At 47.1% G+C, this 24078-nt stretch overlaps 1 protein-coding gene across 1 annotated transcript in view; it reads left to right on the top strand.

The window, feature by feature from the left end:
* Nucleotides 1-21648, top strand: part of VILL (villin like) — a 51119-nt gene extending 29471 nt beyond the window's left edge. The window contains exons 7-20 of the mRNA XM_054016589.1: nucleotides 306-505; nucleotides 624-702; nucleotides 2533-2631; nucleotides 3700-3853; nucleotides 5616-5716; nucleotides 6226-6363; nucleotides 7924-8082; nucleotides 9713-9892; nucleotides 10340-10485; nucleotides 11215-11359; nucleotides 13989-14177; nucleotides 15796-15864; nucleotides 18505-18765; nucleotides 20407-21648. Coding sequence (XP_053872564.1) covers nucleotides 306-505; nucleotides 624-702; nucleotides 2533-2631; nucleotides 3700-3853; nucleotides 5616-5716; nucleotides 6226-6363; nucleotides 7924-8082; nucleotides 9713-9892; nucleotides 10340-10485; nucleotides 11215-11359; nucleotides 13989-14177; nucleotides 15796-15864; nucleotides 18505-18765; nucleotides 20407-20520 — 2034 coding nt within the window. The 3' untranslated portion in view covers nucleotides 20521-21648. The remainder of the gene's footprint in view (nucleotides 1-305; nucleotides 506-623; nucleotides 703-2532; nucleotides 2632-3699; nucleotides 3854-5615; nucleotides 5717-6225; nucleotides 6364-7923; nucleotides 8083-9712; nucleotides 9893-10339; nucleotides 10486-11214; nucleotides 11360-13988; nucleotides 14178-15795; nucleotides 15865-18504; nucleotides 18766-20406) is intronic.
* Nucleotides 21649-24078: the final 2430 nt, after the last annotated feature.

The following is a 24078-nucleotide window of genomic DNA, read 5'->3' as shown; positions in this document are numbered from 1 at the left end:
AATTGGGTTTTCAACTCAATAGCTTTTATCACCAAAAAATGTCTTTCTACAGAGAATGTAAAGATTTGGTTAAAAACCGAAACGTTTCCATTTGGAAACGCTGCCGTGGTGCATCATGGGAGTTATCGTTTGGGTGCCTCGTGCCCCCATTCTCCTTTGTGGTTGCCTAGCCAGACTGCATTGACCAAGATAATAAATTGGACTGAAATGTCCTGTGTGAGCATTGAAAGTCAGTCTTGACTCGGCACCTACAGAGGTGAAAGGCGAGTCCTTTCATTGGCTAAATCAGGACCTCTCTCTTACAGGGACTGGCTCTGGCTCGTAGCATCAGGGATGACGAGAGAGGCGGCCGTGCCCAGATTGGCATAATTGACAATGAGAAGGACTCGCCGGACCTCATGCAGATCATGAAAACAGTGCTCGGGGAGAGACGTGGGGCGCTCGGGGCCGCCACGCCCGATGAGAAAGCCGATGAGCTGCAGAAAGCAAACGTCCGGCTCTACCAGTAAGTCTGGGCTAGGCCTCCAAACCCAAGCCCTGGGAATGAGTGAGTGTCCCCCAAGAGGAGAGTCCCTTCTCCCGCAGCCCTCTGTGAATCTTTCTCTGCCCATTGCCTCCTCTAGTGTCTACGAAAAGGACGACAACTTGGTGGTGCAGGAGATAGCCACCCGGCCCCTCACACAAGATCTCCTCCAGCACGAGGTAAGGTGCGGGGAAATAAGGGGGGGATGCTAAGGTTGTAAGCTCTTTGTGATGAGAACTGTCACTTCTTGTCCCCTGCCTGCACAGCACCTGCATAGTGGTACCTGGGTCCTGGCCTGAAGCCTGTAAGTGAAATGATCAAACAAATAATAACGAAGGCGGCGTATGGCAGTTAGGTGCCTAACTACCTTGGAGGCTCTTGGGCCTTAGAGACCTTCCATATCTCAAACTATCAGGTGCCTTTTTAAAGGGAACCACCGGCTGTCTGAGGTCTGCTTTTGGTGGTTGATGGGTGAAGGTGGATTGAAGCCGCTATGAGAGATGGTGACCTGCCCGCCCTCACCGCCCATGGACATGTGACCTTGGCAATCACTAAAGGAACAATCAAGTGTCTCAAGGCACTGTCAGAATAGCTCATGTTCGTATACATGAGGGAGGATCTGGCTAAAATATGATAGTGAATTTGTCCCCACTAATTTCTTCAAACAAACCAGCCCGCAAGATCGGGGGGTTACCATGAGGGAAACCAATATGTCTGTCAGCTGCCATCAACCCCTCTGACTAACCAGGGTCCTCGCCTCCCTCCCTCCCTCTGTTTCTTGCAGTAGAAGCGTAAGGTGTTATCGAGGGTGGATTCATGTATATGTCACCTCTGAGTAGAAATGATAAATAGTGCTTAATTTGTAATAAAAGAGGTGCTGGGGCTCAAGCAATTTTTTTACTTTCATAACTGATGAAGCAAGCCCAGAGGTGCCGGGGCTATGAAGTGCCAGGCCCGGAGGTGCCGGGGCTATGAAGTGCCAGGCCCGGAGGTGCCGGGGCTATGAAGTGCCAGGCCCGGAGGTGCCGGGGCTCTGCCCTGACAAGCCCTGGCACAAATTAAGCACTGAGGAAAATGTTCTGCGTTCTTCTGGGTTGTTTCTCTTTTCCTTCAAAAACAAGCAGCTCAGTTCTCTGTCACTGTTACCTGGTAGGGTGCCAGGATGCAGTTAAACTGTCAGGGATTTGAGGCAGAGTCACATGGCCTAGTTCTGATCTGGCATCAGGGCCGGCTCCAGCTCTTTTGCCGCCCCAAGCGGCGAAGAAGAAAAAAAAGATAAAGCCGAGATCGGCGGCACTTTGGCAGCAGCTCTACCGCGCCGCTTCATTTTTCGGCGGCAATTCGGCAGCCGGTCCTTCCCTCCGAGAGGGAGTGAGGGACCCGCTGCTGAATTGCCGCCGAAGACCCTGACGTGCCGCCCCAAGCATCTGCTTCCTGCGCTGGTGCCTGGAGCCGGGCCTGTCTGGCACAGCCTGGTTCTGATGTTGCACTGCTTTTACACCAGTGTACTCCTCTGGCTTCAGGGAAGTCACTCCAGACCTACATTGGTGCAAGACAGGTCCAAGTCAGGCCTGGCTTCGTACTCCTCTAGCTCCCAGCAGGCACTCTACAAATCAATACCACTCATTAATCTAGCACAGTGGGCTGAAGGTTGAACTTTCAGGGCCTACATTTCTAGTCTCTCTCCCCCCATGCTTTTGGGAACTGACGGATCGGTTGCTGCTGTGTGCAAAGGACTCATTGCTGGGTTTGGAACCAGTGTCAGATACTCCAAGGATCAATTTGAGCTGGGTCCAGTGCAGAAAACATTGCACCCGTTTTCCAGGAATAGTGCAACTGCCTATACTAGCTCTTAGGCGGCTGCTAGCAACCGTGCACCTGAACCACTGCTGGAAAAGGGGCACAACATTTTCTAGTCTAGACATGAGTGCAGGGGACACTTTGGATAAGGGGAGAAACCTGGCCCCAACAGAATTTTTGATCTATCTATTTCCTTTGCTTCACTTCAGGACTGTCACATTTTAGACCAAGGTGGTTTTAAGATCTATGTTTGGAGAGGAAAAGACTCCAGCAAGGAGGAAAAGAGAGCTGCATTCAGCCGAGCTGTGGTGAGTCCTGTATTTAAAACAATCTGCTAGGGGAAGTAGCTAAGAACTATCCTGGACGTTGCTGATCATTACAATGGAGCATTGATTGATGGGAGCTGGCCTGTTTTCTCGCATATTAACTGAAGACAATATAGTAATAGGTTTCAGAGTAACAGCCGTGTTAGTCTGTATCCGCAAAAAGAACAGGAGTACTTGTGGCACCTTAGAGACTAACAAATTTATTAGAGCATAAGCTTTCGTGGACTACAGCCCACTTCTTCGGATGCATATAGAATGGAACATATATTGAGGAGATATAGTAATAATGGACTTAAACCAACATTGTCATGCTTGGATGAATTAAATGGGAGCTGTGGGGGATGAGGCCAGTTATTTATGTGCCTAAGAGCCCAGTCCACGAAGAATCTTTCCACTGACTTCAGTGGGCAATAGGCCTTAAATGGGCATTTGTAGTTGACATTTTCAAAGTAGCCTATGGGGTTTAGGGCTTTGTCTTCACTGGGGAAGACGGTGTATTCATGAGTTCGCTGACTTGAAGTGAAATCCTACCGAAGACAAGGCAGTTTGTAGTTTTCACACAAGTTAGTACATGAGGAACTGCAGCACAGAGAGGCTAAGTGACTCACCCAGGGTCACACAGGAAATCCGTAGTAGGGCAAAGAATTGAACCTGGGTCTACCAAGCCCCAGACTGACACCCAAACCACTGGATCATTCTTCCTCTCAACTCCTGGTGGTTCATCAGGAGCTCTATATATCTATGAAGCAGGGAGAAAGGGGGGCCATTCCTAACCAGACATGGGCCCATGCTGCCCTGGTCAGTCCTGGATATTGTATATCTCAGAGTTTGTGGGTGTCTAGATCTGGATTTTTGGTGCAGCCTTGTATTATAAAGGCCAGTTACAAAATTTAGGTCCAGCTCAGGGATTCACATTCCAAACCTCTTAAGGGTTTTGGGGGTATTTGGATCAGCGGGGTTGGTGTAGGTCCAGGCAACATTCAGGCCAGTTGTACTTCTGTACAGAGATTGGTATGAGCTAAGTGAAGTCCTTTTGGAATCCCCCCACAGGGTTTTATCCAAGCCAAGGGTTATTCTGCTACCACCAACGTGGAAGTGGTGAATGACGGCGCAGAGTCGGCAATGTTTAAACAGCTCTTCAAGAGGTGGACAGAAAAGGAGGAAACTCAAGGGCTTGGCAAAGTCTACACAACTAGCAAGATTGGTGAGATCATCAAGAATGATGTTGATAAATTGGAGAGGGTTCAGAGAAGAGCCATAAGAATAATTAAAGGATTAGACAACATGCCTTATAGTTATAGACTCCCGGAGCTCAATCTATTTAGCTTAACAAAGAGAAAGTTAAGGGATGACTTTATTACAGCCAATAAGTACCTCCATGGGGAACAAATATTTGATAATGAGCTCATCAATCTAGCAGAAAAAGGTCTACAATGATCCAACGGCTGGAAGTTGTAGCTAGAGAAATTCAGACTGGAAATAAGGCATAAGTTTTTAACAGTGAGGGTAATTAACCATTGGAATAATTTACGTAGAGTCATGGTGGCTTCTCCATCACTGATTATTTTAGAATCAAGATTGGATGTTTTTGAAAGAGATGCTCTGGGAATTATTTGAGGGAAGGTCTCTGGCCTGCATTATAGAGGAGGCCAGACCAGATGATTACAATGGTCCCTTCTGGCCTGGGAATCTGTGAATCCTCCAAGCCAGCAGTGGCTGACATTTAGCGTGCTTTATTGTCATTGATTTTGAGTTCTGTCTGCTTTCCTTATGAAAAATGATGCCCAAAGAATATCTTGTACACTGATTGTTTCAAACCTTCAGTACCTTTAAAGCCTGATTGCCCATTCTTCCATAACCACGTATCTTCCATCTTCTTTGGTAAAATAGAAAGGATTCAGCAATTTAGCAATAACAAAAATTGCTGATACTGTACGCTTACATAATAAAATAGCCAAATCATCAGCTATGTCAAATGTAAACTGTGGCAATCAAGAAATCAGTTAGGAAACGAATCACAAATATTTACCAAAAAAAACCCCTTTTAACTTCGGAAATCAGTAACTATGAATCTAATAAGCAGATTTTAGATGAAAATCTGCTTTCATTTATACTGGCATAAATCTGTGACTCCACTGAAGTTAATGGGCTTGTTCTGGATTTACACTAGTATAAGCGTGAGCAGAATTTGGCTCACTGGCTTTTGTTGAGGTGAATGTTACGGCGTATTGTTCCAAAAGGGAAAATGTTGAGCTGAGGGACAACAGACCTGGATGTTGACAGAAACGTGAAGTGAATATGCATAGTTACATAGATATTGGATGTCTTCATCATTGTCCGTCTCCCCTCCGCCCCGCCCCGCGTCATTATCTCCAGAAATTTAACCATTTTTCCTTTTGAAAATAACATTTAAAAGGAGGAAATTATCATGAATTGTTTGTTTGGGAGGTGAATATAGGGTGACCAGATGTCCCAATTGTATAGGTACAGTCCCGATATTTGGGACTTTAACTTATATAGGTGCCTATTCCCTTCCCCCACCCCCACCCCCTGTCCCGATTTTTCACAATTGCTGTCTGGTCACTCTAGGTGAATAATACTTTGGATGGAACTCATTGGAGCCAATCAGGGTGTACTTTTTGAATATACAATGTAATTGAGTAATTCTATTATTATTGGCCTCTTAGGAGGTCAACAATAGAACACCCAAGCTCCATTAACAATAGACCTGTACTTTGAATCATAGAACCATAGGTTTAGAAGGGATCACAAGGGTCATCTAGTCTAACCCCGGTCAACATGCAGGATTTGTTGTCTACTTACTCATGATATGATGTTTTCAGATCATTACAAGCCAGGATTTTTCTCATGTATGTTATAATTGTGTGTAACTATGGGACACTTTACAGTACTTAACCTGTATGTTCATACGGTTTGGTTAACATGTATTCTGCGTATGTGTACAGCCAAGGTGGAGCAAGTGAAATTCGATGTCTCTCAGTTACATGCCAGACCAGAGCTAGCTGCAGAACGGAGAATGGCAGATGACGCCTCCGGGAAAGTTGAGGTGAGCAATCACTTTCCAAATCACTTTTCTCTTACGTGGGTTGCAGTCCTTGGCATATTTCCAAGCCTCGGCCATTTTTACATACAGCTGCTGTGCAGATCTGCCCTAAGCCAGTATGGCTGCAGCCAGAACGAACTCCCAGAATGCTGTAACTATTCAGAAGAGCTATTATAAATCCCCTCTCCCCCAGATATTCTTTGGGGGGAGGAGGGACATCTTCCCCTATGGTCTTTTGATCAGTGCAAAGAAGTCAGCAGGTTTGTTTGTCCAGCTCAGGTAAGGCACTGCGCGTTGTTAGCAGCCGAGAACGCGCTGATAGAATGGGCTGAGGAAATCCGTGGACTCACGCAGCCAAAACTGGAGTAACCCAGCGGTGAAGTGGGCATTTGATATAGAGCCTACAGGCCTGAACTTCAGTGGGCCCCCGAAGAAGTGGCTTGGGTATATTTACACACGCTCACATTTGCACATGCAAAATCCACCTTTCTGACCCGGCGGTTTCTATGCAGGTGTGGAGGATTGAGGATCTGCACATGCAACCAGTGGATCCCAGGACTTACGGGCAGTTCTACGGAGGAGATTGTTACCTGGTCCTCTATACGTACCTGACCTCGGGCAGAACTCATTACATTATCTATATGTGGCAAGTAAGTAAAAAGCCAGCAGGAAAGGGCTGGATATAATTGACAGAAGCTCAGAACCGAAGAAAATACAAAAATAACCCAACCCCCAAACTCTCACTCGCTCTTTGGAAAGCCTAGCATCTTTGGCTCTGTCCTGCTCTTTTGAACCCCAGTTGAGCCAGTGGTGAGACCTTCTGCATCCTTCCGCATGGAGCACTAGCATGTTTCACTGAAGCAGGGCCGGCTCCAGGCACCAGCCAAGCAAACTGGTGCTTGGGGCGGCAGATTGTTCGAGGCGGCATTCCGTCCAATCCTAGGGTGGCACGGCCGCTTTTTTTTTTTTATTGTTCCGCTCCAGCCTCCCTGTAGGGGGCGTCAGCACAGAGGAGGGGAGTACCCTGCAGCAAGCCCAGCAGGGCAGCCCGCGTCCTTCTCTCCCCACCGACCGGAATGGAGCCCTCGCGGCAGGCGGTGTGGCGGGAGGGGCCATGTGACAGCTCCCCGCTGTAGCCCTGGCCGCCCCCATCTCTCTCTCTCCCGCCCGCCCCTTTCCCCTCCTCCCCCCGCTAGCCAGTCCCCCTGCACCCACGCTCCGGCGCACAGATCGCTGTTTTTTTGTTTGTTTGTTTTTTGCTTGGGGTGGCCAAAAAGCCAGAGCCGGCCCTGCACTGAAGGGTATGATCGAATCAGGCTGCGAGTGGCAGCACTGGTTTCTACTGCAGTTCCTCAGAATGCGAGCCCAGCGGAGGCTGTCTGAAAGGAAGCCATAAACACACTGCTGCCCTGAGACAATCAGAGGCTGCTGAAAAGCATGGTAGAGCTTGGAAAGGGGTGGGGCACGCTACCCTTTGCAGGTATAGCATTCGCCACCATGCTGTCCATCAGGAAATGTTCTGTACTGTCCCAGGCCTGAGAGGACTACAGATGTTTTCCTCTGGCAGATGGGGCAGAGGGTTTCACTTGAATGACCTGCATTTTGTCAAAGCAACAGCAAGGATTGGCCCAAAAGAATTACCATTCCTCGACACGCGCACACTTTTCATAAATCTGGCAGACCTGGCGGACCTCGCACCTTGTGTAACCCTTTGCTTGTGCGCTCTGCATTCACTTGGCGTGTGGCTGGCTGCCACGCTCCACCCCAGAAATGGCTGCAGGCACCCTCGCTTTGCAGAGGGGTACATGACGATATAAGATGCAAGGAAGCGGAGACTCAGGCCTGTGGTTTTTCTCCACTGCCATAACCCGCAGTGGCAGTGTTGCTGACTCTCATGATTTGATAGCGAATCTTGCAATACTTCATGATGTTCTTCCCAGCCCCAGGGCGTGAGTCACGGGAACGGGAATCTCGGCTTTCACTTTTTTTAAAAAATATTTTCTATCCCTCATGAAAACATGAACCCTAAAGGCTCCAAGACCAAAAACCAAATCAAAAGAATCCCACATGGATTATTTTTAAAATCTCATGTCTTGTTGGGGTCCTGCCTCATTATGTTTGAGTGCCTGGGGCTGTTTGTAACCATGAAACATTCCATGCGCTTAGCATCTCCTGACCGACGATACCAGGTATCTCTCCTTCAATCCTAGGGCCGCCATGCATCTGTGGATGAAATCACTGCCTGCGCATTCAACGCCGTGGAGCTGGACAAAAAGTACGGGAACGAGCCGGTGCAGGTTCGAGTGACGATGGGCAGGGAGCCTCAGCACTTCCTTGCCATCTTTAAGGGCAGCCTGATTATTTATGAGGTAATAACGACTTTGACTCCAGAACGCTGATGCCCCTAGGTGGGTGGCCGGTGATGAGGGTCACACCTGGGACCTCTGGATCTTAGTGTACGAGCCCCTGCTGCCTGAGCTGAAAGACACCCCTCTGTTAGCCAAACCTGCAACCAGCTGATCAATTGCTAACTGGCCTAGCCGTCACTAAGAGAGGGACCGAGCACCACGCCGCGTAGGCAGAGCTTATACCAGGAAGGAAGAGGAACTGTTTAGGATGGTAGATGGGGGCATCCCCAGGAGGAATGGGACTGTTTAGACTGAAATAGCCTGACAGGTCTCTTGGAAGACTATGACACAGCCCAAACAGAAGTGCTGGAAACCCATACTTTTGTCGTAGGAACTTATTCAGCCCCTGTTGAGATAATATCTGAGCCCTGCTCAGTTGTTAATGGATTTAACCTCTCAACCTCCCTGTGAGGAGGAGGAGGGCAGGGCTATTATCCTCATTTCGCAGAGGGGCGACTGAGGCACAGAGAGGCTAAGTGACTTGCCCAAGGTCACAAGCAGGAAGTCTGTGACAGCGCAGGGAACTGAAAAACCGCTGGGCATGCTTCCCCTCTCCACCTGGCACGTTTCAAACGAGGCTGAGCAAAGCACTAGTAAATATCTCATAGGGAACGGGGCTAGACTGGACTAGATTAAGCCCTCAGATCTTTTCCATCTCTAGATTCTAATTATTTTGTACAGTGTCGTGCATTCAAATTCTATCCCCGGAGGCTTTGCGGAATTAAACACAAGACGTATTGCTGTAAATCACAGCAAATGTTCGTAGGCTGTCCCACAGCATCTTCCAGTATCCAGCCTCAAGGTCCCCTGCAAGCCTTGTCCCTGCCACGTGCCTGTGAAGTGTTAGCCTGTTTCATAAGTTCTCTAGTTACAGCTAAGCCTGCTTGGCGCTCCTGGGCCCTGTGTCACGAGTGACAGATGAAATGGAGGCCCGGGGAGAGCCCGAGGTTGCTCAGTGCTGACCTAACGCTTAGTGCATTGCTCATTAGCCGGCTTGCCCCTGGTTACACAGCAAGTCTGTGTCGTGGCTCAGTGGTTCTCAACTAGGGGTACAGAGAGATCTTCCAGGGGCTACATCAACTCATCCAGAGATTTGCCTAGTTTTACAACAGGCTATGGCCAATAGCACAGGGCCAGGGAAAGCACGAGGGAGGGGGCAAGGCAAGGGAAAGATGAGCAGCTTCACTTTGAAAAAAGCACCTGCACTGACCTATAGCACAGAGCACCGTGCTTGAGGCACTGCCTTCTGCACAAGGTGCTTAGTCAGGGAAACAGCTTCTTCCCGCTCTGCAAGGCAGGCTGGAGACTCCCTCCTCGGCCTTCCCCATTCCTGCCCCTGTGTTACTGGCAAATGCCCACAGCAGGCATGTAGCATGCTGGCTGTCTTCCTGGTGGGAGATTTGAGGCCTGGGCCAAAGACTGCTGAAGGAGTGGAGAGGCTCCCAGGGAGTCCAGTGGGCTTTGGATAGGACCCTTGATTCCTCCATTCTGGCAGCTTTAAGGGCAAGACACCCGAGTCTGCTCTTCTCACCAGAGGCCTCTTGGGCTTTCGCACCCATCACACCTCATGACACAATCTGGATTTTTGTAGGGAGGCACGAGTCGCACACAGAATAACGAGCCCGAGCCCGTGGTCCGTCTCTTCCAAGTGAGAGGTACTGATGAGATCAACACCAAAACTATCGAGGTGCCAGCCCGGGCCTCCTCCCTCAACTCCAACGACGTCTTCCTGCTCACGACCAACCAGGTCTGCTACCTGTGGTGTGGGAAGGTAAGCGAGCGGATGAAAGGAACTACACAATGTTTATACAAGGCCCAATTCCGCCACCCTCACTCCTGTCGACTGGTACCTCGTTATGCGAGTAGTCCCATCAGTTTCAATGGGTCCACTGGGAAAATCGGTCTCTAGGGCCCAGATCCTCAAAGGTACTGAGAAATTGGTGGGAGTTAGGTGCCTAAATGCCTTGGAGGGTCTGGGCCTAGATGACTGCAAACGACAGTCATAACAATGACTGACATCTCTGCCGCGTGCAAGAGGAAAGAATCTCTCCCTGCAGAATTAACGAATCCCCTTATTGGCCCAGTCGCTGGAGGGGGGAAATAATCCCAAACATTTGGGCAGCTCTAGTTCTCTCCAGAAGAGGGAAGTGACGTACAGACCATCAGCTCACAGGTCTATTCTGCCAGGCCCCTCCTGAACCCCTCTAATCTTGTGCAGGGTTGCAGCGGGGATGAGAGAGAGATGGCGAAGATAGTGGCCAACATCGTCTCCAAACGGGACAAGCAGACCGTTCTGGAGGGGCAAGAGCCGGTGGAGTTCTGGGCAGCACTGGGAGGAAAAGCCCCCTATGCCAGTGACAAGAGGTAATTCTTTAAGGGCTGCAGTGGGCTTGCACGGCTGTAACTAAGCAGAGAGTCAGGTCTTTGCAGGAAGACTGGGTAAGGATTTCCAAACTAGGCCCCCTCACTAGAATGGGCCAACACGGAATCCCAGAACAGAGCATACCCAAGCTCTGGATGTGACCCAATGCCCAGTGAAGTCCATGCAAAGACTTCCATTCATCCCAATGGGCACTGGGTCTGGCCCTTCTCAGGGAACGGGGGTTGAAATCCTGATCTGAACTGGTCTGAGACTTGGGTTCCTCTGTCGGATTCGAGAAGAAGGGCTGTGACTGTTACAAACGTTTGCCTGGGAGTTACAGGAAGCTAAACCTGTTTGGAGCAAACTTAACCTCTCCATTCCACCTAAGCGGAATCTGGGCAAGGTAACAGGTCTCCGCGGGAGCTATTTTAAAACCTGGTGGGTTCATGTCACTTCAACTTGAAAGCAGGCACATCTTGGTGGTTCGGGTGGAATTTTGCTTTGACTTTTGGTGGGGGTGAAAGGGGTTCTGAACCCTTGGGATCAACTCCCAAAAAGATTCCAGCAACTCCTCCCCCCCACACCCTCGACCTGCCAGCTTTCATCACAGCTGATGGGTGTTGCCATGTACAAGTTTGACCCCTAGTGGCCACAACTAGTGTCTGCAATGCATGTTGGACTCAAACATGGGAAAAGATTTCACATTTCCTGGTTCTTCTCATCCTGCCAAGATTCCAAGAGCCAACTGTCCGATACCAGCCCCGCCTGTTTGAGTGCTCCAACCAGACAGGGCGGTTTATCATGACGGAAGTGGTGGGCTTCTGCCAGGATGACTTGGATGAAGATGATGTCATGTTACTAGATACTTGGGAAGAGGTCAGTGGAATTCCCTCCTCTCTCTCCCCTTCCCCCTCTCCCCCCATAATGGGAGCTGTGCACTTTTGTTGGCTTGACTTATTTTAATACAGTATTCAGCATGAAATTCAGAACAGCATCTTCCATCCAGGATCTCAAAGTGCTTTGCCAATATTTACACAACACCCCAATAATGTAGGCCAGCGTAATTAATAATACCTACCACTTTTGCAACACTTTCCAGCCAGCATATCAAAGCGCTTTACAAAGGAGCTCAGTCTCATTAGAAGATCGGGTGGGGAAACTGAGGCATTGAGAGGCAAAGTGACTTGCCCAAAGTCAGCCAGCAGGCTGGGAATACAACCCAGGTCTCCTGAGTCCCAGGGCAGTGCTCTAGCCACTAGGCCACGCTGCCCTGAAGAGAAATTACAGCGTTAGACCCATTCGGCGGATAAGAAACAGGCACCACGCCTGGGATTTTCAAAGGGGCCAGAGGGAGCTCAGCTCCCAAATTCCTTGAGATCAGTGGCAAAGTCCGTACTAAAATCCAGTAGATTTTAAGGCCAGACGGGTCCACTAGACCATCTAGACTGACCTCTCACTCCAAGCAGAATGTGTCGGCTCCACTGAGCTCAGGCTCTGGCGGTTTGGTGAGATGTTGCTCTTGCAGCTTCCTCGGTGCCCTGCCAGGAGGGAGGGAATTACGGTGCAATTCTGAGAATCCTCTGCCTACTGTGGGATTGCAGTGAGCCTATAGAAGCAGCTATTCACAGCGGGGCTGGGTGACGGTTCTGGTGCCCCGTAGGCAAAGCTTTGCCAACCCATGTATAGGGACGTGTTCTTTTTGTCACACTGCTAAGCAATTAGTGTCACTGATGCGCTAGCCCCACCCCCAAATCCTCTTCCATGTGCTACAGTCAGTGATCAAAGCCTGGCCCAAATTTTAGGGGACAGAAGGGAGTAGAGTTGGACTGAAAACTCAGCACTCGGCTCTGACTCCAGATTAGGTTTGAATTCTAGGCCAGACCAGCGTTGGGATTTTGGTTTGACATTGGACATTAGGGGATGTCTCCACTGCTGCTGGGACGGGAGCAGGTAGACTCAAGTAGACATCAACAAGCTTGCAAGAGGAGCAGTGGGGGCAAAACACCTAACTGGCTTCAAGACTGAGCTTGGTAAGTTTATGGAGGAGATGGTATGATGTGAGACTGCCTACGAGGGCATGTAGCCGATCTCTGACTGCTGGTCGCAAATATCTCCAACAGCCAGTGATGGGACACTAGATTGGGAGGGCTCTGATTTACTACAGAGAATTCTTTCCCTTGTGGCTGGCTGGTGGGTCTTGCCCACATGCTCAGAGTCTAACTGATGGGCATATTTGGGGTTGGGAAGGAATTTTCGGCCGGGTCAGATTGGCAGAGACCCTGGAGGGGTTTTGCCTTCCTCTGCAGCAGGGGGCACAGGTCACTTGCAGGTTTAAACTTGTGTAAATAGTGAATTCTCTGTAACCTGAAGTCTTAAGCCAGGATTTGAGGACTTCAGTAACTCAGCCAGAGGTTCTGGGTGTATTACAGGCATGGGGGGGTGTGGTTCTGGGACCTGCCATGTGCAGGAGGTCAGTCTAGATGAGCATGACAGTCCCGTCTGACCTTAAAGCCTATGAGACTCTCACTCATTCTGTACAAGCTAGCGAGAGAAAAACAGCAGCGTGAGCATTGCCGCGTGGCCTGTGGTTTGGGCTAGCCACCTGAGCTTGGACCAGGGGCTGCGCGGGCTAGGACGTGAGTGGCCAGCCATTGCTGCATCGTCCTTGTTGCTGTTTTTAGTCTACTAGCTCAAGAGGACCTAGGGCGAGTCTGTCAACCCAGGCTGGGACGCTCACTCCCAGCTGCATTGTAGACCTACCCCTAGAGTGCTGCTCGCACGGGCTGTCTGCTGTTTCAGAACCAAGTCGGATGTGGTGTGTAGGAATTAGATAGTATCCTGCTAGTGCAGCCTCCCAGTCTTCTATAGTTGTAGACAACAGACCCCTGCCAGAGCCACAGTGTACGTAGGTAGTTCGACCTTGTATGTCTGTACATAGTTAGTCAATGTAGTCATTTGGAATCCTGTGTGGTTTCCTCATATTCTTACTGCTGTGTAGAGAGCAGGAAAACAGGCCCCGTCTGACTTCAGAGTCAATCCAGAATCAAAGTCACAAGGACAGTTTCAGAACCAGCCATTCCAATCAGAACCTGACATCCCGAAGAGGCTGATTTCTTGGTTCTTGGTTTAGACCCATCTCTAGAGTGACTAACGGCATTTTTTGTGACTGACGAATGAGCCCATTGCATATTTTCTAGCCCTGAGCGGTGCCATCTGGGAACCCACTTTGCTGCTGAGGCCAGCATTATATGGTACCCGCTTATATGGTGCTACACATGCTTCTCAGGACACCTGCCAGACCATCATTTAATATATAATTTGGTTCCAGGAAATAATTTGACCGGTGCAGTGAGCTACCAACAAAGTGGGTTCGTTGTGCTTTGCCCCAGTTACGTACCTTGCTCTGATATCCAATTATCACAATTATCAATAAGGAGGGAGACTAACCATCCAGATCTCCAGTGGTTCCTACCATTCACTTGTCTTCTCCCTTCTCCCACTGTAGATTTTCCTTTGGATTGGCAAAACCTCCAATACATATGAAAGAAATGAGGCCATTTCCTCAGCCAAAGACTATCTGAAGACCCATCCAGCTGGAAGAGATTTAGCAACACCAATAATAATGGTGAAGCAAGGCTATGAACCACTCACCTTCACAGGCTGGTTCAGTGCTTGGGATCCGTATAAGTGGAGCGTAAGTTACTGGGAAATCTGTGTGTCTTGTCTGTCTGAATGAATATATATATATATATTGCATAGAAGTATCAGTAGGTAGGGGTCTACGTATTCTCTACTGTGTGTAGCATAAAAATTAGTGAGAATGTCATTTGGGGTGCATCACAAATAGAACTAAGTGAAACAGTTGCTTTAATAAATTGCTTTTCAATTAAATGCAAATTTTGCGGGGGAGGAAATACATTATATAGTTGAAAATATGAATATTTTAATCAAAACCCCAAATCCTGAAACCCGGATTCCAAACTTGCCTAGCTCTCATTAAAGACAAGCAATTTAGGCCCAACATCTAGATTGTTCAGAGGATTGTCTGTTGTCGTGTTTCATAAAAGCAGATTGTTTCGGTTTTTTAATTAATTGAACACAATCTTGCTGAAACACTGCCCTCCAATGCTGTGAAGCCAGACTCCAGCCACCTGATGGCGATAGAGTGCACATGAATGGAGTAGAAATAGCAAGTGAAATTGAGTAGTGTTGAAGAGATATTGGTAAGTGAAATGGGGGGAAACTACAAATAGCTTCAGCTAAACCCAAGCATTCAAAATCATGAGATTGGCTTAAAAATCATAAGATTGTAAAAAGTAATAAATCTTGGGTTCTTTTTATTTGCCTTCTGGTGTTGGAGTCTTTAGGAATCATGTATTTTCAAGCTTTTCCTGGCAACCACAAAGGCTAAAAACTTTGTTTTTTAAATGACAGCTGAGATTCTCACATAATCCCATGACTCCAGGAGCTGGGGCTTTAAGGAAAACACCAGATGCCATGAGAGTTGGCATTCCTATGGCTTTCAGGGCCATGTGGTTCCCCTACACTGGTTATTCCTGTCCAGGGGATGGGGAATTGCTGCAATTCTGCACTGAGGGGAATTACTACAAATTCTCTCTTCAATGGGGATTGGATTTGCCCACCCTTGCAAAAGGGGCAGGTGATTAGGATCCCAAAACTAGCAGGTCCCAGGGGACCCCCCAGAGGCAGTGCAAGGACCTGTGCCACTGTGTTTGTTCCCAGATCCCACCCATCCCCTGACAGATAGGCAGGAGATAAATGGAGGCCATAGCACAGGGTATAAAGTGCATTCTACACAAGAACCATGCCTTTCCCTCCATACTATGGCACCCAGTGATGCAGCCTGAGCTCTTAATTCCCTCGGCGACTGATGCAGCTCTCAACGCTGCACGTGGTTCCTGTCTTGCAGCCGCAGTTCCTGGGATTCTGCCAGGGCCGGCTCCAGGGTTTTTGCTGTCCCAAGGGGCAAAAAAAAAAAGCGCCGTGATCGCGATCTGCGGTGGCAATTCGGCGGAAGGTCCTTTGCTCCAAGTGGGAGTGAGGAACCATCCGCCGAATTGCCGCCGAATAGCTGGACGTGCCGCCCCTCTCCAGAGTGGCCGCCCAAAGCACCTGCTTGGCAAGCTGGTGCCTGGAGCCGGCCCTGGATTCTGCATCCCAACTCATGTGGTATTGACCTAGATGCTGGTTTGAGGAGCAGGAGTACGTTGTAACCGCAGTTTGAATGTGCTCACTGAAATAAAAGTGGCCTTTTCGCTGAGTCTGATTCTTATAACTCTCTTTACCTTTAGGATGGCAAGTCCTACGAGGAGATGAAGAATAGCTTAGGAGATGTGTCTGCTATATCAGAGATCGCAGTGGTGAGTGGACACAGAACTTGTAGCCGGAACAGCTAGATTTTACCTGTGCTACCACGGCTAAAAGCTTGTTTCTATTACCTGAGTAAAAAGGACCAGTTGCTGTTGGTAAACAAAAGAGTCCTAGATGCCAAGGCCAGAAGGGACCATTGTGATCATCTAGTCTGACTTCCTGTATAACACAGGCGAGAGACTTTCCCCTCTATTCCTAGAGCAGATCTTTTAGAGAAACATCCCATCTTGATTTTAAAATTGTCAGTGATGGAGAATCCACCACGAGCCTTGGTAAATTATTTCAATGGTTAATTACTCTACCGTGAAAATTTACACCTTGTTTCCTGTCTGAATTTGTCAAGCATAAACTTCCAGCCATTGGATCGAGTTAGACCTTTCTCTGCTAGACTGAAGAGCTCATTATTAAATATTTGTTCCCCACGTAGGTAGCTATAGACTGTAATCAAGTCACCCCATAACCTTCTCTTTGTTAAGCTGAATAGATTGAGCTCTTTGAGTCAGTCACTATAAAACAGGTTTTCTATCCTTTAATCATTCTCATGGCTCTTCTCTGAACCGTGTCCAATTTATCAACATCCTTCTTGAATTGTGGGCCCCAGAACTGGACACAGTATTCCAGAAGCAGTTCCACTAGTGCCAAATACAGAGGTAAAATAACCTCTCTACTCCTACCATTATCAACCAAACGTAATCTGATCAAAAAAGATATCCATGTTGATTGGTATTAATTACATTACCCTCCTTTAATTCAGAGCTGCAGGTGTCTGGCTTTAGGAACTGATGTTTTAAATTGGGAGGGATAGCTCAGTGGTTTGAGCATTGGCCTGCTAAACCCAGGGTTGTGAGTTCAATCCTTGAGGGGGCCACTTGGGGATCTGGGGCAAAATCAGTACTTGGTCCTGCTAGTGAAGGCAGGGGGCTGGACACAATGACCTTTCAAGGTCCCTTCCAGTTCTAGGAGATGGGATATCTCCATTAATTTAAATTATATACATCAGCTGCTCCATTATCTTGCCTGAGATTGATATCAGGCTGCATTTTACCCGGGTCATCCCGTTTACTGTTTTCAAACATTGGCTTAGCATTAGCATTCTTCCAATCTTCTTGCACTTCCCTAGTACTCTAAGACTTACTGAAAATCAGCATTGATGGTCCAGTGAGCTGCTTGGCTAGTTCTTTTTAAATTCTTGGATGCAAGTTATTCAGACCTGCTGATTTTAAAATGTCTAACTGTAAGTTTTTTTCTAACATCTTCCAGAGATACTAGCGGAATGGAAAGAGTGTTATCATCATCATATGATGGGAGTATATAATCTTTTTTTTCCCCCAAATACAGAACCGAAATATTTTGAACACTTCTGCCTTTTTTGAATTATTAGTGATAATTGTGCCATTTCCATCTTGGACCTGTATCATTGTCAGGATTCTTTTTGTTCCTAATATATTTTAAAAACTTCTTCTTGTTGGCCTTAACTCTGCTGGCCATAGATTTCTCCTAGTGTCCCTTTGCTTCCCTTATCAATTTTCTACAGTTTCTAACATGTCATTTATACTCATTACTCTCAATTTCCCCTTTCTTCCATTTGTTATATTATTTATTTTTATTGGGGTTTTATAATGTAAACCACTGGTTAGAGCAGGAAATGTGAAGCCACAGTATCTAGGTTATTGTATGTTCTCAAAATATGACCTGTGTGTCTTTGTGTAACTCTCAGTGAAATAGGTATAATGATCTGCACCTTCTGTACTACACATAGCTCCCATGGGCTTCAACCACAGCTGCACAAAGGCATCTGACGGCATGGCTTGGCCTTCTGGACAGTCGCTATCTAAGTTACATATGCAAAAAAAAAAAACAATGGGCAGGGATCTTTGGTGGAGCAGTTTGTATTGGCAGTGCAATCTCAGCACTATGCACTGCTATTAATGATGGCAAAGAGATGCCAAGTACCAATGATAAATGTATGGATTCCACAGGGTTGGTCTTGTTCTATATTTGTACAGCACCTAGCACTATGGGGTCCTGGTATGTGACTAGGGCTCCTGGGTGCTACTGCAAAACAAAAAAATGTAGCTGGATTGGTTAGCCATGATGGTCACATGGTATTGTTTCCGTCCCCTGATTGGGGGGCAGGGAGAAGTTACTGGACAGCCAGTTTTGAACTGTGCAGGGAGAGACGACAGTTTGGGGAGAGGAAGTAGATGAGCATGACAATTTAGAAAACTTCTGACCTTTTCCTTTATGGCTCACACGGACCTTTGCCAAGGCATCATTAGTAAAGAAGTCAGGTTACTGTAAGCAGTATTGACTGGATATTTATAAAGTTTACAATCACCGTTGCATCTGGGTTCCAAGGCCATGATGTAATGTCTGATGATTGATGGGAAGCTGCTATATTGAGTAATATTATGGGCTACAAGCTCTCTCTACAGCTTGAGGGTCCTTAGCAATGGGCCAATAGGTCCTGATTCCCCCCCTTTAATATTTTAACCCAACTTATCGCATACTGAGAAAAGACCCACCTGCCCCTGGCAGGAATAAACATCCCAGGAAATCACAAAGTCATCCACAGATCTATTGCACCTGCCCAATGTCACTGTACTGACAGACTTTCTTGTACCCCACAGGATCTTAACAATGCCAATCTGAACAAGAGAAACGCAGACAGTAAACCTGCCAGCCCCGCTGGTTCAAGAACGGAGAGAACTTCACCTGCATATAAACCACACCCCAAAAACAACGTCAACAGCACTAGCAACTATCAGAATAACAATGCCCCTTCGGTAGTTTCGGCAGAGACCAATGGAAATGGAGCCTATCCCAGAGAGGTGCTGATCAACAAGACAGTGGATGAACTTCCAGAAGGCGTGGATCCCGCTAAAAAAGAGGTGAGGGAATTGTCCAAGCATTGGGTTGATGCAGTTCCAGTTGCACATTGAATTTAGTCAAAATGTTTGGCTAAGTGTGACTTGTTGCTCTCTAGGTTTATTAAGCTTTGCTTGAGGCTAAGGGAGTGCACTGGATACCTGAGGGAAGGATAGACAATAGAATTAGAGCATTCATCATACTAAACACAAGGGTGACCGTCCCATCGCGCTGATTAAAAACTGGACTTTCCGTCTCGTGGGAAATTCTAATATTTCTATACTTGTTTTCATCCCAGATTGGGACAAAAAAGGTGAAATATTCCTTGGAAGAAATGTTTCCAAAACTCATTGATTCAGAAATATGGAAATGTTTCATTTTGACACTGTCCATTGAAATAAAAGGTTTCTGTACGTCTATAGTCCAGCCAGGGTACAAGGCCCATATAGGACATGGGCACCAGGGACCCAGAACTACAACTCCCAGGAGGCACTATGGCACAGAGATTAAGGTTGACCCCAAATGAAAAGAAGAGTTTTGTTTTTTGTTGACAAAATTAAATGTTTCATTTAGATTTTCCGCAGCAGAAAATTCTGCCAAACTTGATCTTTTCCCAACCCCATTCTCAGTTGGGCAAAGGTTGCATTCAAAATTTTTCTTCTGGCCCTAATGTTTTGCCAGATACCAAAGCCAAAGGCAGATAAATGTGCACCATTCCTGCATGATCCAGGCTCCACGAGGGTTTAATCATCCGGGGACAGCGTGTCTGTTAGCAATTGACAGAGGGGTATCCATCTTCAGCCGAACTTTTAGCAGCACACTGCAAGAACTAACTGTACCTGTTGTACTAATGTTCACACTGGAGCTGTTCAGGAAAAGGGTGTTTTCTCTCCTGTGATAAACTTCAGTGCAAACAAAAACACTTGTTTGTTTTCTACAGAGTTTTTTGGATTTCCATTGGAAACCTGAAAATCAAACCTTTTTGAAACCTTTTTTTGTTTTCAGCAACTGGGAAATTTCAGCTGGTTGAGCAAAAATTTTTGGTTTTACTGAAAACTTTCACCTGAAAACCTCCCCAAAATGTTGTCCCATAGAAATGTCTATTTTGACAAAATAGCCGTTTTCCATTAAAAAACAAAACAACAATAATAAACTTTAATGGGAGCATTTCAGCCATGGGGGACATTCAGCTCTGTGCAAAAGGCCGGCTTGAGATCTATGCACCAATTAAGTCCTATTTGAGCTGCCAGTCAGGACCTAAGTGGTGCATAGGCCTTGTATGGACTTCTGCAAAAGAGTGAATTTCGCCCACTCCGCATAATGGCTGTTACGGGTGCATTGTGCATAAGGAAGCAGTAACGAAGCCGGAGTGTGTGCACATTGCAAATTGCTAGTTCCACCTCACGCTTCTCGGCACGTCATAATTCTACTCTATTCAGCCCATCACATGCCGTTATGCTGTAAACTCAGTGGGGCAAGGAAGTGTGTGCTTGTCACACTTCACTCCTTGTGTGGTGCTGTGTACATCAATAGCACTTTGGAGGGCACCACAAGGACTATGCATCACTTCAATTTTAGGATTCTGCAGAGGGGTGGAAACTTCATCCTATACAAAAGACACTAACTGAGGGTGACTGTTTCTCTGCTACCGTTTTCCTCTGCAGTACTATCTGTCTGATGCAGACTTCCATGATATCTTTGGGAGATCCAAGGATGAGTTCTACCAGATGCCCAGATGGAAGCAGCAGAACGAGAAGAAACAGCATGGACTGTTTTGAAGCAGAGACTGTCCTGCGCCTGCTGGCTGTGGAATGAAATCATGATCTCTGTAGCCATAGGAGGGGAACACAGATACTTGTCAAAAAAACCTATGCAAAAACCAAAACCAACCCACCCAATCCAGGCCAAGCAAAGCTGCAACCTCTAGGGTCAGAGAAGCTTAATTGAACTGCTCTTCCTTCCCCCCTGCAAACAGTGGATTAGAGATCCATCTCCTGAAGATTTGACTCCATGCTTTGATATTTTCTTGCCAGTTTTGTACCATTATTGCCAGTAGCTGCAAAGACCTGTCAGTGTAGAATTAGTGCATTGTACACAGCGGGACGGTTGCCACGTTTTCAAAGTCGGTGTTTTCATTGTGGAACATAAATACTGCATGGTAGGTTGTTCAATTGTCACGTCTGAGATGAGGCAGGACCAATACAAAGATGTAGTGGGAACTGGAGTAGCCAAAGTAGAGTAGATGAGTGATACTTTCAGATGGACAACTTCCAGCTCCCACAAGTGGCTTTTTCCCAGTAAGGAATAAAGATAATAACTGAGTAAAGTTCATAACCTGACATGGTAAAAATTCATCAGAACCTGGCTCAAAAAAATAACATTTTTAATTTATTAAATGACTTATTTGAAAAGAAAGCAGAGACATAGAGCCAGGGGCTGCTGTCTATTTCCAGAGTCAGGCCCCAGTTTTTCCAATCGGAGCTGTGTGCTGAATCCTTGCTCCATACAGAGCCCCATTGACACCAGTGGATTCACATCCTGGATTCACACGGATATAAGAATCTGCCCATGTGCCTCCGATTGCAGGATCAGAGTCTTAGGGAAACTATTAGGTTTTCACCGGTATAATCAGGAGCAGAAAGTGGTTTGTCTCCACATGGCCTCTCTCAATCACTCTGTCACCACATTCTGCTCTGGGTACAAAGAGCACATTCCATATCACTTTTTGAATTTTGATTTGGGGCACGTGGGTGATTACAATGTAATGGATCCGGCTGTAAAAAATCAATGTGACAATGGCTACAGTTTCAGCTTTATTCCGTTCAAACCCAAGCAGTGATTTCACATAAACAACCGAAAGTCATGCTTTAAGGATGTTCTTAATAAAAATGTGTGTGATGGGCTCATTTCACTAGCGTAAACTCTGCCCATCTGAGAGAGCTACTGGCCCACACCTCCCACCAGTAAAATAGCCTGGTGATTTTGTGGGTGGTGGATGGGATTTCTAAAAAATAATTTTGTAATAACGTCTGGCTGGATTGTCAGCCCTGGAGCTGGAAAACTTGTCTATGCCTGGAGCAGGCATAACACAGGTCATAGACGTGCAAGCTTCCCCTCCAATGCTCTGCTAATATACCGTTAGCCTGATATAAAAGAACACCTCTAGAAGTGAGAGGAGGTACTTCATTTCCCTTCATGCCCATTCAGTAATTGGGCTGGTGTGATGGGGTTCCCGGGATGCAACCTGAACTGTGGGACTGCTGAGTCCTCTGTCCGCCAACCCAGGCTCCCTCGCACATTGTGATGCTGTTGGCAAGCAACAAACCTCTGGCAGCTACTGCACTTACACAGATATCCACAAGCAGGGACATGCCCAACTGAGTTACATGAATGCTTTTTCCAGCTACTCATGAACTAACAGAGAGGCTTCAGTCAATTCCCCTCCCTCCCCCCCCGCTCCCCAGCCTTGCAGTCAGCTGTGCTGCCTTGCCCTGGTCAGAAGCCTGACCAGTGTACATTCATTACCCAGTCTCGATGTGGAGAGGACACACACTAGCCTTTAGCAAAAAGAACGAGGAGTCCCTGTGGCACCTTAGAGACTAACACATTTATTTGGGCATAAGCTTTTGTGGGCTAAAACCCACTTCATCGGATGCATGCAGTGGAAAATACAGTAGGAAGATATATATACACAGAGAACATGAAACAATGGGTGTTGCCATACCAACTATAACGAGTCTAATGGCAACACCCATTGTTCCATGTTCTCTGTGTATATATATCTTCCTACTGTATTTTCCACTGCATGCATCCGATGAAGTGGGTTTTAGCCCACAAAAGCTTATGCCCAAATAAATGTGTTAGTCTCTAAGGTGCCACAAGGACTCCTCGTTCTTTTTGCTGATACAGACTAACACAGCTACCACTCTGAAACCTGCCACTAACCTTTGTAAACTGATCTGAGATTTCCCAGGCTTTAGGTAAAACATAAAACACATTTATTAACTACAGCAAGGTAGATTTTAAGTGATTGTAAGTAGTAAGCGTAGAGATCAATGTTGGTTACCTAAGAAATAAAAGTAAATTTCCACTCTGAGTTCTCTAAACTAAACAAGATTTGAATCAAGCAGTGCCTTGCCCTGATAGGTGGTACAAACAAGTCACAGAACTTCAATACACAAGCTGGAACTCTCCTCCAGCCTGGGACCACCCTCCCCAGTTCAAAGTCTTTATCCTCCAGATGTGTTCCCAGGTGTTGAGTTGTGGGGGGGAGTGAGGCCCAGTCATGATGTCACTTCCCCACTTTATAATTTCTTCCAGCTGGCTGGAAACACCTATGCTTGTGACGTGTGGATCCGCCCCCCTTGCTCAAGGATTCTCCATTGTCTATGTGTGCTGTCTGTGGAGTCTTGTGGGATGGTCGTTGGGAGTATGGATTCCCTTTAATGGGCCATCAGGGCGTCTAGCTCCTCCATTGTTGTACCTGAAAGGCTGGTCGTGGGTGTGCCAAACCTCACTCTGGAGTTCAGTGACATACACACAAACCTTCATAACTTCCCATCCAACGGTAGCACATACAATCCAACAGGATATTAATGTTCAACAGATAAAGATGATACCTCACAAGGGGCACTTTGTGCAAAACATATTAATTATATGACAGTGGTGAATATGGGGGTTCCAGGGTGTTGTTTTGAGGTACAGCGTGCCACACCTGGCTCCTGCATCCGTGCAAAAAATGAGTGATTTTAATTATTTTTTTATTTTTAACAATTTTTCTTATTATTTGTAGTAACGTAGCACCAGGTGCTCTGGACCCTTGTCCATTTTAGAACTGGACTAAGGCCCCTAAGGAACTTTTAGTGTAGACAAGCAGGGTCTACATGGGCCAGTTCGTGTGCAACATGGTGCACTTTAGAAATCATAGTGTGTATTGGTGTACAGTGTAGACAAACCTTTAGGCCAACAACTCGTATCATATAGGCCACCAACTAGCCAACAGCTGGTAACAGATTTTGGTTGCTATGGAGCTACACTGGATTGGAATTGGCAGGGCTGGCTCCAGGCACCAGCTTCTCAAGCAGGTGCTTGGGGCGGCCGTTCCGGACAGGGGCAGCAATTCCAGGTATTCGGCGGCAATTCGGCGGAGGGTCCATCACTCCGCCTGGGAGTGAAGGACCTCCCACCGAATTGCCGCCGCAGATCGCGATCGCGGCTTTTTTTAGATCACGATCGTGGCTTTTTTTTTTTTTTTTGGTTTTGGCTGCTTGGGGCGGCCAAAACCCTGGAGCCGGCCCTGGGAATTGGTGACCTCAAGGTGATAGGTTCTAAACAGT

The sequence above is a fragment of the Malaclemys terrapin genome, chromosome 2, assembly GCF_027887155.1.
Source record: "Malaclemys terrapin pileata isolate rMalTer1 chromosome 2, rMalTer1.hap1, whole genome shotgun sequence".
NCBI classification, from domain to species: Eukaryota; Metazoa; Chordata; order Testudines; family Emydidae; genus Malaclemys; species Malaclemys terrapin.
Note: the sequence above shows the minus strand (reverse complement) of the source record. Positions and strands in the feature narration are given on the sequence as shown.